The sequence below is a fragment of the Salmo trutta genome, chromosome 14 (assembly GCF_901001165.1).
Source record: "Salmo trutta chromosome 14, fSalTru1.1, whole genome shotgun sequence".
Classification (NCBI taxonomy): Eukaryota; Metazoa; Chordata; class Actinopteri; order Salmoniformes; family Salmonidae; genus Salmo; species Salmo trutta.
The window spans coordinates 3,324,184-3,340,544 of NC_042970.1; the positions used below are offsets into that span (position 1 = coordinate 3,324,184).

The following is a 16,361-nucleotide window of genomic DNA, read 5'->3' on the forward strand; positions in this document are numbered from 1 at the left end:
TGTTGTAGTCACCCCTCCCATGGCCCTTACCAAAATGGCTGACGGCTCTTTTCCTGGTGTCTTCTTCTGTTTCAGAACACATTCAAGATAGCATTGCCATGCTCCATCCACCCTGTTATCTAGCCTATCCCCCATACATACCATTCCTTATATAGTATACTACTTTTGACCAGGGCCCGGCTAGTACAGTATATAGTATACTACTTTTGACTAGTGCAGTATATAGTATACTACTTTTGACCAGGGTCCGGCTAGTACAGTATATAGTATACTACTTTTGACCAGGGTCCGGCTAGTACAGTATATAGTATACTACTTTTGACCAGGGCCCGGCTAGTACAGTATATAGTATACTACTTTTGACCAGGGTCCGGCTAGTACAGTATATAGTATACTACTTTTGACCAGGGCCCGGCTAGTACAGTATATAGTATACTACTTTTGACCAGGGCCCGGCTAGTACAGTATATAGTATACTACTTTTGACCAGGGCCCGGCTAGTACAGTAAATACTACATTTGATCAGGGCTGTGCTCCATCCACCCTGTTATCTAGCCTAACCCCCAGTCACACCTGACACATCGGTTTCAGAATGTTTTAGTTTCTCTTTCTACACATCTCCCGTTAATGACTAACTGTTGTTTATTTCCTCTCTTAGTTGGAAAATAATGTATTGCAGCTTAGTTGGAAAAGAGGAGGGGAGCTGTAGGTTAACAAATAAATTACTCTTTTATATGACCGTTTGTATGATGACTCATTAAATTACAGGAAATGTTGTATACAAATGGAAGACCCAAAGAACTGAAACACTAACCCTTAGGACATGCTGTCTGTCTGTCTCTGTGTCTATCTGCCTGTTTTTCTTTCTGCCTGTCTCTGTCTGCCTGTCATTACAACGCTACTGACCCACTCAAACATTATTTTAAATAGAGAAATATGGACCTAGTAGACATAGTGGGTAGGTTGGTGAATGAGGACCATATAGACCCTAATGAGGAGACAACAGTCTATATAGGCCCTAGTGAGGAGACAACAGTCTATATATACACTCAAATGAGGAGACAACAGTCTATATAGACCCTGATGAGGAGACAACAGTCTATATAGGCCCTGATGAGGAGACAACAGTCTATATAGACCCTAATGAGGAGACAACAGTCTATATAGGCTCTAATGAGGAGGCAACAGTCTATATAGACCTAATGAGGAGACAACAGTCTATATAGACCCTAATGAGGAGACAACAGTCTATATATACACTCTAATGAGGAGACAACAGTCTATATAGACCCTGATGAGGAGACAACAGTCTATATAGACCCTAATGAAGAGACAACAGTCTACATAGACCCTAGTGAGGAGACAACAGTCTATATATACACTCTAATGAGGAGACAACAGTCTATATAGACCCTGATGAGGAGACAACAGTCTATATAGGCCCTAGTGAGGAGACAACAGTATATATAGGCCCGAATGAGGAGACAACAGTCTATATAGACCCTAATGAGGAGACAACAGTCTATATGTATATATATAGACTTTGTGTTTGATGTGTATATTTTATGGCTCCTTTTTGGTTTATTGTTCTTAACCTTTCTTGATAATTGTAGCCTTGAGGTGTCTTCAGAGAAGTAGGCAGCTCTATTGTCCCTGGGTGTGTCCCAATTGGAACCCTATTCCATATGTAGTGCACTACTTTTGACCAGAGCCTTTGCCTTTAAAGTAGTGCACTATATAGGGAATAGGGTGCCATTTGGGACAAAGTCCCTGTGTTACCAAACAGGGCTGACGGTAGAGCTGGTTACCGTCCCTGGCTAGCAGAATTACTCATCATTTACTGTCATTTAGCTCACGTTGTTTTAGTGTGCAGCTTAGTCATTACTTCAGAAAGCAGAAAAATAACAATTATAAGCTAGCAGAAGACTTTGACAAAGCTCTTTCAGTCTCTTGTTCTGGCCCTTTAATGATAGGAATTCATTAGAGAGATACACCCACATTCCAGGCTTAAATATGTGACGTGAAATTGTATGTTTTGTCCATGGAATAAATGTGTTTGTTTGTGTGTCTGTAATGCTTTACTGGTTGACACTTAGCTGACATTGTGAATAGACAGGTGTGAATCACCTGGAAATTCCAGGTGAAGAAAAGTAGAGCCGTCGTAAATGATCAGTTAAAAGTCAAGCCTGTTTATTTACAAGTTTCAACAGGGAGACTGTTTTCTAATTGACCGTTTAGAGTGGTTGTTTACAAGGTTTCCACTGAACTTGTGACTTGATTTTATTAGAAACACGTGACTTTAAAACAATTTTCTCTTATCTAGAAGAGAAACTGCTTCCATTGAACTGATTCTGTTCATAAACACTACAATAACCAGGCATGTACACAGAGAAGGATCTACAAGTCCACAGAGAGGGATCTACAAGTCCACAGAAAGTGTTCTACAAACGCTTCCCCTCAAAATGTCAATACACAGCCCTGGCAATTCTCCTGAAGTGACCTACTATGCTATAGAAGTGACCTGGAAGTGTTTAACTCATTCCATGGAACTTTCCTGCCTCACCTGAGAGTAGAGGAGGTGAGAGACCGCCCTTTCTGGGAAAATAACTGAATTTTGTTTCCTCCCTCAAGGCTTAAAATAAGAGCACACACTCTTCTCTCTCACACACAAAGTTTTGTCATAGGATAGTTGGTCGCTGTGCTGAAAATCTTCCAGAACCTGTAAGTAAAATATTGCCTCTCATTGATAATGATAAAAGTGAAAAGCTTTGTCTATATCAGATAACTACGGATGTTATAAATGTGTGTGATATTTTTGAAGATATTTTTCTCTTCATGTCTTTTCAGAAAAACATGACAGCCTGTTGATTTAAGATATGTTATTACATTATATATGTTTACATAGTGCCAGTGATGAAGTCACTAAGTTTAATTTAATTTATTTTAACATCTTAATGTCTTTTGCAGATTCCTGACCTACGCTCCAAAGCACAGATCTAGGATCAGCTCATCCTCATCAAATCCAAACCAGGACCTGAATGAACCACAAGGGGAACACTGACCTCAGACCAGCGTTTAAACCCCACGTCTTCCTGCCCAGACACTGACTCTCTGTCTGGAGTTCCTCTGTGCTCCAGCCGTATATCCATCCATCCATCCATCCACACCCCAGCCATCCAGCCATGGGTCTGATGAGTGAGGACATGGAGTGCTGCGTCTGCCTCCAGTCCTACTCTCGTAGGGAGAAGATCCCTCGGATGCTCCACTGTAAGCACACAGTCTGTGGGCTGTGCTTGCAGGCAATGTCCAGGCACCAGAGCGGCCTACTGACAGTCTGCTGCCCCCTGTGCCGTTGGATCACCTGCACCGATCCCAGCCTCACCCTGCCAGGGTCGCTGTGGGTTAACACTGAGATCTGGGACCAGATACCAGACACACAACAGGAAGAGGAGGAGGAGGAAGAGGAGGAAGAGTGGAAGGAAGCTAACAGACAGACACAGACCACTACACAGTACACATGGTGAGTACCCCAAGCAAAGGTGGATGGATTTATAGACTGATTTAGAAACCTGGAGAAACATTCCTCTGCTCTCTGCTCTTCCTCTCATTTTGTCTCTTTCACTCTCTCTCTCTGCTCTCTCTCTCTGCTCTCTTTCTCTGCTCTCTCTCTGCTCTCTCTCTCTGCTATCAGTCTCTGCTCTCTCTCTCTGCTATCACTCGCTGCTATCACTCGCTGCTATCACTCTCCCCTTTGCAGCGCTCTGCTTTTTTTCTCTCTCTCTCGCTCTGTTTCTCTATCTCGTATCTCTTGTTCTCTCTCTCTCTATCTCTCTCTCTCTCTCTCACCTCTCCTTTTCTCTCTGTCTGCTCTCTCCCTTTCTGTATCACTACATCTATTGGTCTTGATTTCTCTATTCATCAGTTGTATTGTTGTACTGTGATGGTTTTAGTTTAGGTGACAGTTTCCTCACGTTGATGGTATTATGATTGTATTATGCAGCAAGTACAGCTTCCTTTTTAGGTTCAGAAGTCTGTTCAATTACTAAACTGTAATTCTCTCTCTCTCTCTTTCTCTCTCTCTCTCATTCTCTCTCTCTCTCTCTCTCTGCCTACTCTCTTTCTTTTCCCCTACTCTCCTGTCCTCCAGGTCTCCATCAAGGCATTGTGGCCTGAGGCTCAAAATACAGAATTTCCTGAGGAGGATGAGGAGGATGAAGCACAATGTACTGTAAACCGAGAAGACGAAGAGCAGAGTAGAAGAAGACTGGATGTTACCATTTCAGAGTAGGAGATACTCATTGAGTAATGAAGCTAATTCACTAAACAGGACCGACGGGGATTTTCCATAATGAGGAAAGATTGAACCAATTATCCATGTGCTTTGGTTCTGATTGACTTTGGGTATGTGTAATGTTCTCAGTCAACTTACCTGGTAAAATAAGGGTTAAATAATATTAGTAATAATGAAGGATGGATAGGGGATAGATAGATAGATAGATAGATAGATAGGTAGATAGGTAGATAGATAGATAGATAGATAGGTAGATAGATAGATAGATAGATAGATAGATAGATAGATAGATAGATAGATAGATAGATAGATAGAGGGGTGAAGGTTAGAGACTGTGTGCTGTACAATGTGTGCTGTGTACAATACAATATACTGTGAACAATGTTTATAATAGATTTTTAATCATTTGATAAAAGGTGTATTACTGCGTGAAGGGAAGTGGATGTTTAGTATTTATTATTACATCATTTTATAACAGCTTTAATATTGCAGATTGATTGTTAATTTTATTAATGTAATTGTCTGCATCATTTCCAATCCCCCATATAAGGGAAGTTGGATTTGTTTATACTCATTTTACATGTTTTATTTATCTGTTCTGTTTAAAGAGCATGTTTTTTTTATACTGGAATTATATTTATTGGTAAATAAATACATCTACTTTAAAATAACCCTGTCTTAGAGTTGTGAAATTGCTTGTTACTATCATTATATTAGGAAAGTAACTGTCCGATATCCTACTATTTATGGACCCCAAATAGAGTTGGGGGTGTTAATTCACTACACATTCTACACTACTATTTCCTAAAACACAAAACAAACAAAAACATTCCACTGTCCTTGGTTTTGGTGTGTGCTGTACATGACTGAAATCACTCTCTGTTGTAATCATGTTTCAGAGAACCTTGAATGCATTCTTACATATGAGATTCCCTAAAAGCACGTCACTTTGATAAAGCTATAACCAAAATTGACTTTTTCGTAGCAGGTTAGGAGAATTTACACAGCAGGTTAGGATAGTTAAACTAGCAGGTTAGGAGAATTTACGCAGCAGGTTAGGAGAATTAACTTAGCAGGTTAGGAGAATGTGGTTAAAAGAATAGATAGATAGAGAAATAGATAGATAGATAGATAGATAGATAGATAGATAGATAAGTAGTCCCGTGTGGCTCAGTTGGTAGAGCATGGTGTTTGTAACGACAGCGTGGTGGGTTCGATTCCCACGGGGGACCAATACGGGAAGAATTTTTTTTTTTAATGAAATGTATGCATTCACTACTGTAAGTTGCTCTGGATAAGAGTGTCTGCTAAATGACTAAAATGTAAAAAATGTTAGGAAAAGGCTTAGGGTTAGCTCTCCTAACCAGCTACGAAGTCACTTCTGGTTGTAGCTGTATCGAAGTGGTGTGTTTTTAGGAAGTCCTTCTGTGATTGGTGACCATAATGAGGAGAGAACAAGTCTACATAGGCCCTGATGAGGAGACAACAGTCTATATAGGCCCTAATGAGGAGACAGCAGTCTATATTGAACATAATGAGGAGACAGCAGTCTGTATAGCGCCTAATGAGGAGACAGTCTATTGAGCGCATTCAGAAAGTATTCAGACCCCTTGAATTTTTCCACATTTTGTTACATTACAGCCTTGTTCTAAAATGGATTAAATATAGTATGCTCACCCATCTACACACAATACCCCATAATGACAGAGCAAAAACAGGATTTTCTAAATTTTTGCAAATGTATTAAAAATTAAAACCATAAATATGACATTTACATAGGTATTTAGACCCTTTGGTCAGTACTTTGTTGTAGTATCTTTGGCAGCGATTACAGCCTCAAGTCTACTTGGCTAGGACTCTACAAGCTTGGCACACCTGTGTTTGGGGAGTTTCTCCCATTCCTCACTGCAGATCCTCTCAAGCTCTGTCAGGTTGGATAAGGAATGTTGCTGCACAGCTATTTTCAGGTCTCACCAGAGATGTTCGACCGGGTTCAATCCAGGCACTGGTTGGGCCACTCAAGGACATTCAGAGACTTGTCCCAATGCCACTCCAGCGTTGTCTTGGCTGTGTGCTTAGGATCGTTGTCCGGTCAGAAGGTGAACCTTCGCCCCAGTCTGAGGTCCTGATCGCTCTGGAGCAGGTTTTCATCAAAGATCTCTCTGTACTTTGCTCCGTTAATCTATCTCTCGATCCTGACTAGTCTCCCAGTGCCTGCTGCTGAAAAACATCCCAACAGCATGATGCTGTCACCACCATGCTTCACCGTAGGGCGTGACGCTTGGCATTCAGGCCAAAGAGTTCAATCTTGGTTTCATCAGACCAGAGAATCTTGTTTCTCATGGTCTGAGAGTCCTTTTAATGTGCCTTTTTGGCAAACTCTAAGAGGGCTGTCATGTGTCTTTTTACTGAGGAGCGGCTTCTGTCTGGCCGCTCTACCATAAAGGTCTGATTTGGGGGAGTGCTGCAGAGATGGTTGTCCTTCTGGAAGGTTCTCCCATATCCACAGTGGAACTCTGGAGCTCTGTCAGTGACCATCGGGTTCTTGGTCACCTCCCTGACCAAGGTCCTTCTCCCCCTGATTGCTCAGTTTGGCCAGGTGGACAGCTCTAGGAAGAGTCTTGGTGGTTCCAAACTTCTTCCATTTAAGAAAGACGGAGGCCACTGTGTTCTTGGGGACCTTTAATAATGCGACATTTTTTGGTACCCTTCCCCAGATCTGTGCCTTGACACAATCCTGTCTCAGAGATCTACGGACAATTCCTTCGAATTCATGGCTTGGTTTTTGCTCTGACATGCACTGTCAACTGTGGGACTTTTTTATAGTCACGTTTGTGCCTTTCCAAATCATGTCCAATCAATTGAATTTCCAACAGGTGGACTCCAATCAAGTTGTAGAAACATCTCAAGGATGATCACTGGAAACAGAATGCACCTGAGTACATTTTCGATTCTCATAGCAAACGGTCTGAATACTTATGTAAATACAGTATTTATTTCTTATTTTGCAAAAAAATCGAAAAACCTGTTTTCGCATTGTCATTATATTGTTATGTGTGTCGATTGATGAAAAACATATATTGAATCCACATTAGAATAAAGCTGTAGCGTAACAAAATGTGAATAAGGTGAAGGGGACTGAGTACTTTCTGAAAGCTCTGCATAGGCCCTAGTGAGGAGACAACAGTCTATATAGGCCCTAGTGAGGAGACAACAGTCTATATAGGCCCTAGTGAGGAGACAACAGTCTATATAGGCCCTAGTGAGGAGACAACAGTCAGGAACGTATATAGGCCCTAGTGAGGAGACAACAGTCTATATAGGCCCTAGTGAGGAGACAACAGTCTATATAGGCCCTAGTGAGGAGACAACAGTCTATATAGGCCCTAGTGAGGAGACAACAGTCTATATAGGCCCTAGTGAGGAGACAACAGTCTATATAGGCCCTAGTGAGGAGACAACAGTCTATATAGGCCCTAGTGAGGAGACAACAGTCTATATAGGCCCTAGTGAGGAGACAACAGTCTATATAGGCCCTAGTGAGGAGACAACAGTCTATATAGACCCTAGTGAGGAGACAACAGTCTATATAGGCCCTAGTGAGGAGACAACAGTCTATATAGGCCCTAGTGAGGAGACAACAGTCTATATAGGCCCTAGTGAGGAGACAACAGTCTATATAGGCCCTAGTGAGGAGACAACAGTCTATATAGGCCCTAGTGAGGAGACAACAGTCTATATAGGCCCTAGTGAGGAGACAACAGTCTATATAGGCCCTAGTGAGGAGACAACAGTCTATATAGGCCCTAGTGAGGAGACAACAGTCTATATAGGCCCTAGTGAGGAGACAACAGTCTATATAGGCCCTAGTGAGGAGACAACAGTCTATATAGGCCCTAGTGAGGAGACAACAGTCTATATAGGCCCTAGTGAGGAGACAACAGTCTATATAGGCCCTAGTGAGGAGACAACAGTCTATATAGGCCCTAGTGAGGAGACAACAGTCTATATAGGCCCTAGTGAGGAGACAACAGTCTACATAGGCCCTAGTGAGGAGACAACAGTCTATATAGGCCCTAGTGAGGAGACAACAGTCTATATAGGCCCTAGTGAGGAGACAACAGTCTATATAGGCCCTAGTGAGGAGACAACAGTCTATATAGGCCCTAGTGAGGAGACAACAGTCTATATAGGCCCTAGTGAGGAGACAACAGTCTATATAGGCCCTAGTGAGGAGACAACAGTCTATATAGGCCCTAGTGAGGAGACAACAGTCTATATAGGCCCTAGTGAGGAGACAACAGTCTATATAGGCCCTAGTGAGGAGACAACAGTCTATATAGGCCCTAGTGAGGAGACAACAGTCTATATAGGCCCTAGTGAGGAGACAACAGTCTATATAGGCCCTAGTGAGGAGACAACAGTCTATATAGACCCTAGTGAGGAGACAACAGTCTATATAGGCCCTAATGAGGAGACAGCAGTCTATATAGACCCTAGTGAGGAGACAACAGTCTATATAGGCCCTAGTGAGGAGACAACAGTCTATATAGGCCCTAGTGAGGAGACAACAGTCTATATAGGCCCTAGTGAGGAGACAACAGTCTATATAGGCCCTAGTGAGGAGACAACAGTCTATATAGGCCCTAGTGAGGAGACAACAGTCTGCATAGGCCCTAGTGAGGAGACAACAGTCTATATAGGCCCTAGTGAGGAGACAACAGTCTATATAGGCCCTAGTGAGGAGACAACAGTCTATATAGGCCCTAGTGAGGAGACAACAGTCTATATAGGCCCTAGTGAGGAGACAACAGTCTATATAGACCCTAGTGAGGAGACAACAGTCTATATAGGCTCTAATGAGGAGACAACAGTCTATATAGGCCCTAGTGAGGAGACAACAGTCTATATAGGCTCTAATGAGGAGACAACAGTCTATATAGACCCTAATGAGGAGACAACAGTCTATATAGGCCCTAATGAGGAGACAGCAGTCTATATAGACCCTAGTGAGGAGACAACAGTCTATATAGACCCTAATGAGAAGAAAACAGTCTATATAGACCCTAATGAGGAGACAACAGTCTATATAGGCCCTAATGAGGAGACAACAGTCTATATAGGCCCTAATGAGGAGACAACAGTCTACATAGGCCCTAATGAGGAGACAACAGTCTATATAGACCCTAGTGAGGAGACAACAGTCTATATTGACCCTAATGAGGAGACAACAGTCTATATAGGCCCTAATGAGGAGACAACAGTCTATATACAGTGGGGGGGAAAAGTATTTGATCCCCTGCTGATTTTGTACATTTGCCCACTGATAAATAAAGGATCAGTCTATAATTTTAATGGTAGGTTTATTTGAACAGTGAGAGACAGAATAACAAAAATATACAGAAAAACGCTTGTCAGAAATGTTATAAATTTATTTGCATTTTAATGAGGGAAATATGTATTTGACCCCCTCTCAATCAGAAAGATTTCTGGCTCCCAGGTGTCTTTTATACAGGTAACGAGCTGAGATTAGGAGCACACTCTTAAAGGGAGTGCTTCTAACTGCAGCTTGTTACCTGTAAAAAAGACACATGTCCACAGAAGCAATCAATCAATCAGATTCCAAACTCTCTACCATGGCCAAGACCAAAGAGCTCTCCAAGGATGTCAGGGACAAGATTGTAGATCTACACAAGGCTGGAATGGGCTACAAGACCATCGCCAAGCAGCTTGGTGAGAAGGTGACAACATTTGGTGTGATTATTCTCAAATGGAAGAAACACAAAAGAACTGTCAATATCCCTCGGCCTGGGGCTCCATGCAAGATCTCACCTCGTGGGGTTGCAATTTTCATGAGAACGGTGAGGAATCAGCCCAGAACTACACGGGAGGATCTTGTCAATGATCTCAAGGCAGCTGGGACCATAGTCACCAAGAAAACAATTGGTAACACACTACGCCGTGAAGGACTGAAATCCTGCAGCGCCCGGAAGGTCACCCTTCTCAAGAATACATATACATGCCCGTCTGAAGTTTGCCAATGAACATCTGAATGACTCAGAGGACAACTGGTGAAAGTGTTGTGGTCAGATGAGACCAAAATGGAGCTCTTTGGCATCAACTCAACTCGCTGTGTTTGGAGGAGGAGGAATGCTGCCTATGACCCCAAGAACACCATCTCCACCGTCAAACATGGAGGTGGAAACATAATGCTTTGGGGGTGTTTTTCTGCTAAGGGGACAGGACAACTTCACCGCATCATTTGACGGGGCCATGTACTGTAAAATCTTGGGTGAGAACCTCCTTCCCTCAGCCAGGGCATTGAAAATTGGTCGTGGATGGGTATTCCAGCATGACAATGACCCAAAACACATGGCCAAGGCAACAAAGGAGTAGCTCAAGAAGAAGCACATTAAGGTCCTGGAGTGGCCTAGCCAGTCTCCAGACCTTAATCCAATAGAAAATCTATGGAGGGAGCTGAAGGTTCGAGTTGCCAAACATCAGCCTCGAAACCTTAATGACTTGGAGAAGATCTGCAAAGAGGAGTGGGACAAAATCCCTCCTGAGATGTGTGCAAACCTGGTGGCCAACTACAAGAAACGTCTGACCTCTGTGATTGCCAACAAGGGTTTTGCCACCAAGTACTAAGTCATGTTTTGCAGAGGGGTCAAATACTTATTTCCCTCATTAAAATGGAAATCATTTTATAACATTTTTGTCATGCGTTTTTCTGTATTTTTGTTGTTGTTATTCTGTCTCTCACTGTTACTATAAACCTACCATTAAAATTATAGACTGATCATTTCTTTGGAAGTGGGCAAACGTAGAAAATCAGCAGGGGAACAAATACTTTTTTCCCCACTGTATATACTGCACTGTATATATATATATATATGTATATATATAGACTTTGTGTTTGATATGTATATTTTATGGCTCCTTTTTGGTTTATTGTTCTTAACCTTTCTTGATAATTGTTGCCTTGAGGTGTCTGTCAGAGAAGTAGGCAGCTCTATTGTCCCTGGGTGTGTCCCAATTGGAACCCTATTCCATATGTAGTGCACTACTTTTGACCAGAGCCTTTGCCTTTAAAGTAGTGCACTATATAGGGAATAGGGTGCCATTTGGGACAAAGTCCCTGTGTTACCAAACAGGGCTGATAGTAGAGCTGGTTACCGTCCCTGGCTAGCAGAATTACTCATCATTTACTGTCATTTAGCTCACGTTGTTTTAGTGTGCAGCTTAGTCATTACTTCAGAAAGCAGAAAAATAACAATTATAAGCTAGCAGAAGACTTTGACAAAGCTCTTTCAGTCTCTTGTTCTGGCCCTTTAATGATAGGAAATCATTAGTGAGATACACCCAAATTCCATGCTTAATTATGCGATGTGAAATTGTATGTTTTGTCCATGGAATAAATGTGTTTGTTTGTGTGTCTGTTGTGCGTTAGTGGTTGGCACTTAGCTGACATTGTGAATAGACAGGTGTGAATCACCTGGAATTTCCAGGTGAACCTAAAGAAGAGCTGTCATAGTTTGTCAATTTCAAGTCAAGCCTGTTTATTTACAAGTTTCAACAGGGAGACTGTTTTCTAATTGACCGTTTAGAGTGGTTGTTTACAAGGTTTCCACTGATCTTGTGACTTGATATTAGTAGAAACACGTGACTTTAAAACAATAACACAGCAGCCTGAAACTCTCCTGATTGGGGTTTCATTCATCCATCAATTCATCAGATTTTTATGGTAAAACAACTGGACAGCCCACTCACTCATTAACACCTGACATTTCCATGGAGTCCTGGGATCCATATAAACTATAATAAACGTCATCCACAATATACAGGTATACCACATACTGTAAGATAAGTGAGTCATTAAAGGGTCATAGGAGAAGATCAACAACTTCTTCCATTGAACTGTGTCTCTTATCTAGAAGAGAAACTGCTTCCATTGAACTGATTCTGTACATAAACACTACAATAACCAGGAACGTACACAGAGAGGGTTCTACAAGTCCACAGAGAGGGTTCTACTAGTCCACAGAGAGGGTTCTACAAGTCCACAGAGAGGGTTCTACAAGTCTACAGAGAGGGTTCTACTAGTCCACAGAGAGGGTTCTACAAGTCCACAGAGAGGGTTCTACAAGTCCACAGAGAGGATTCTGCAATTCCACAGATGGGGTTCTACAAGTCCACAGACAGGATTCTACAAGTCCAAAGAAAGGGTTCTACAAATGCTCCCCTCTCTCTTGTGAAAATTCTCCTCCAAAGAAGATTGATCCATCATAAACTGGACGTACACTGACTGACCCAAACATTAGAAACACCTTTTATTCACTCAGTCTATGTGCCCTTTGTAGACATGAACACCTGCCCTGTAAATGTGTCAAAGGAATTTTCTATCCTAATGCTATAAATTAACAATCAATATATCCTTGACTAATCCCCAGGGTTTGTAAGACACAGGGTTAATAATTAGGCAAGGACTCAGCTTTCTGCAAAAGGTCTGTTCAGTTTATTCAGAGAACGTTCTGAGGTCCAAATAACAAAGATGCTCATTTTATCCTCTCTCCGCTTACGCACACACCTCCACACCAACCGTAGATAACCTATGCACACACATACGCACAGACAGTAGGTGAACAGTATCTCTTCCTTCTCTTATCTAAATGTCAATACACGGCCCTGGCAATTCTCCTGAAGTGACCTACTATGCTATAGAAGTGACCTTGAAGTGTTTACCTCGTTCCATGGAACTTTACTGCCTCACCTGAGAGTAGAGGAGGTGAGAGACCGCCCTTTCTGGGAAAATAACTGAACTTTGTCTCCTCCCCCAAGGCTTAAAATAAGAGCACACACTCTTCTCTCTCACACACAACATTTTATCGTCGGATAGTTGGTCGCTGTGCTGAAAATCTTCCAGAACTTGTAAGTAAAATATTGCCTGTTGATTTAAGATATGTTATTACATTATATATGTTTACATAGTGCCAGTGATGAAGTCACTGAGTCTAATTTAATTTATTTTAACATCTTAATGTGTTTTGCAGATTCCTGACCTACGCTCCAAAGCACAGATCTAGGATCAGCTCATCCTCATCAAATCCAAACCAGGACCTGAATAAACCACAAGGGGAACACTGACCTCAGACCAGCAATTTAAACCCCACGTCTTCCTGCCCAGACACTGACTCTCTGTCTAGAGTTCCTCTGTGCTCCAGCCGTATATCCATCCATCCATCCATCCATCCATCCATCCATCCGTCCATCCACACCCCAGCCATCCAGCCATGGGTCTGATGATCGAGGACATGGAGTGCTGCGTCTGCCTCCAGTCCTACTCTCGTAGGGAGAAGATCCCTCGGATGCTCCACTGTAAGCACACAGTCTGTGGGCTGTGCTTGCAGGCAATGTCCAGGCACCAGAGCGGCCTACTGACAGTCTGCTGCCCACTGTGCCGTTGGATCACCTGCACCGAGCCCAGCCTCACCCTGCCGGGGTCGCTGTGGGTTAACACTGAGATCTGGGACCAGATACTAGACACACAACAGGAAGAGGAGGAGGAAGAGGAGGAAGAGTGGAAGGAAGCTAACAGACAGACACAGACCACTACACAGTACACATGGTGAGTACCCCAAGCAAAGGTGGATGGAAACCTGGAGAAACCTTCCTCTGCTCTCTTCTCTTCCTCCCATTTTGCTCTGCTATCACTCTCTGCTATCTCTCTCTGCTATCACTCTCTGCTATCACTCTCCCCTTTGCAGCGCTCTGCTTTTTTTTCTCTCTCTCGCTGTATCTCTCTCTCGTATCTCTTGTTCTCTCTCTCGCTCTCTCTCTCTCTCGCTCATCTCTCCTTTTCTCTCTCTCTGCTCTCTCCCTTTCTGTATCACTACATCTATTGGTCTTGATTTCTCTCTTCATCAGTTGTATTGTTGTACTGTGATGGTTTTACTTTAGGTGACAGTTTCCTCACGTTGATGGTATTATACAGCTTCCTTTTTAGGTTCAGAAGTCTGTTCAATTACTAAACTGAAATTCTCTCTCTCTCTCTCTCTCTCTCTGCCTACTCTGTTTCTTTCCCCCTACTCTCCTGTCCTCCAGGTCTCCATCAAGGCATTGTGGCCTGAGGCTCAAACTACAGAATTTCCTGAGGAGGATGAAGCACAATGTACTGTAAACCGAGAAGACGAAGAGCAGAGAAGAAGAAGACTGGATGTTACCATTTCAGAGTAGGAGATACTCATTGAGTAATGAAGCTAATTCACTAAACAGGACCGACCGGGGATTTTCAATAATGAGGCAAGATTGAACCAATTATTCATGTGATTTGGGTTTGATTGACTTTGGGTATGTGTAATGTTCTCAGTCAACTTACCTGGTAAAATAAGGGTTAAATAATATTAGTAATAATGAAGGATGGATAGGGGGAGGAAATATAAAAGAAGTTATTAAATGGATTGAGGATGAAAGAAAGATAAAGGAAGTTATGAATAGACGGACGGACGGACGGACGGACATTGTCTGCATCATTTCCAATCCCCCATATAAGGGAAGTTGGATTTGTTTATCCTCATTTTACATGTTTTATTTATCTGTTCTGTTTAAAGAGCATGTTTTTTTATACTGGAATTATATTTATTGGTAAATAAATACATCCACTTTAAAATAACCCTGTCTTAGAGTTGTGAAATTGCTTATTATTATCACTACATTTGGAAAGTAACTGTCCGATATCCAACTATTTATGGACCCCAAATAGAGTTGGGGGTGTTAATTCACTACACATTCTACACTACTATTTCCTAAAACACAAAACAAACCCAAAACATTCCACTGTCCTTGGTTTTGCTGTGTGCTGTATGTCGTGTCTTTGGCATCATTAAAACAGAAGATATGTTTATCAAATATCTCTCTGCAAATATTATTACGTGATTAAACTGATTAATCGTTTAACTTTAATTAACTAGAAGGTCGGCGCACCAAGGAAAATATTCAGATTACAAAGTTATAATTTTCCTAATATAACTTTCAGATATTATAATATCTGATCGATTAGTCTCCTTTAATGATTTGTTAGTTTACCTCACTTCAATCTCATTCCAAACTTCGTAAATTGTTGTTTGTCTGCACGAACCAAGTCTTCACTATGAGTCATCCATACATCAATTGTCTTAAAATCATTTATTTGCTAACTAAATAATTCACAGAAATGCATAACAAACAGATATGGTTACAAGGAAATGATAGGAGAATGTGCCCTAGTGGGCTAAACCGGCATGGCGGCTTGTTACACAAAGAAAAGGGGTTGGGCTTGAATGAAAGAGCGGGAAGACTGAGGAACCAAGAAAGCAGCTATGCTATCGTAAATACAGTATCGTTTGCATTCCAAATTACCGCCCATTTGAGGGAAAAAAATTCAATAAATATTTACTCTGAGCTGTGCTTCGGTAGGTTGGTCGTAGATGCTGGCCGTGTTGGCCAACAGAGATCTTCCTGTCCTCGGAAGAATGTCACTGGTGGTAAAATGGATACATTGTAGTATATTCGTTGTGTGTTAGACTGGATACGTCGTCCGTCCTTTCCTAGCTCACATCTACAGCGGCCGCTGCTAACTCAACGTCTAGGAAGTATCACTTCTGTAGTGAATAAGAGTTCAAAGTTCATACCATTCGCAACCAAAGCTCACGCTGAGGTTGGCTTAGTTTTGTATTTGACATGTGAGTCCTTTTAACGCAGAGGCTGCAGACCTCACGTACCCTGAACAGGCTGGTTACATTTTGTCACTGACTTATATAGTGGCGAGGGGAGAAGGGTGTGTTTCATCGTTTATAACCCCTGTCTCTTCACAGGGGCGGGCCATTGATTAAGCAGGGCTCTTTCCTTATGAAAACCCAATGCCCTCATTTGGAAGCTAAAATTACATTTAATCTCCTAACCAACAGTTTCAATATCAAACATTTAAATTGCACAACAATTCCATGTGAATCTGATAACTAGAATGTGTAGACTTTCGCAGGTACAGTTTATGTCATCCTGTCATCAGTCATAATGTCTCAGATGACAACTGATC

At 42.0% G+C, this 16,361-nt stretch overlaps 2 protein-coding genes across 2 annotated transcripts; both read left to right on the plus strand.

Annotated features, from left to right (window-relative positions):
* Positions 1–2,642: 2,642 nt before the first annotated feature.
* On the plus strand, positions 2,643–4,962 carry LOC115207253 (RING finger protein 208-like). The gene is made up of 3 exons (XM_029774228.1): positions 2,643–2,721; positions 2,968–3,520; positions 4,148–4,962. The coding sequence occupies exons 2-3, from the start codon at positions 3,183–3,185 to the stop codon at positions 4,230–4,232; spliced, it is 423 nt and encodes a 140-aa protein (XP_029630088.1). The 5' UTR covers positions 2,643–2,721; positions 2,968–3,182; the 3' UTR covers positions 4,233–4,962.
* Positions 4,963–13,147: 8,185 nt separating this feature from the next.
* On the plus strand, positions 13,148–14,756 carry LOC115207263 (E3 ubiquitin-protein ligase RNF186-like). Its single transcript, XM_029774239.1, has 3 exons — positions 13,148–13,219; positions 13,342–13,916; positions 14,393–14,756. Exons 2-3 carry the CDS (start codon positions 13,582–13,584, stop codon positions 14,466–14,468), a joined length of 411 nt encoding a protein of 136 aa, XP_029630099.1. The 5' UTR covers positions 13,148–13,219; positions 13,342–13,581; the 3' UTR covers positions 14,469–14,756.
* The last annotated feature ends 1,605 nt before the right edge of the window (positions 14,757–16,361 follow it).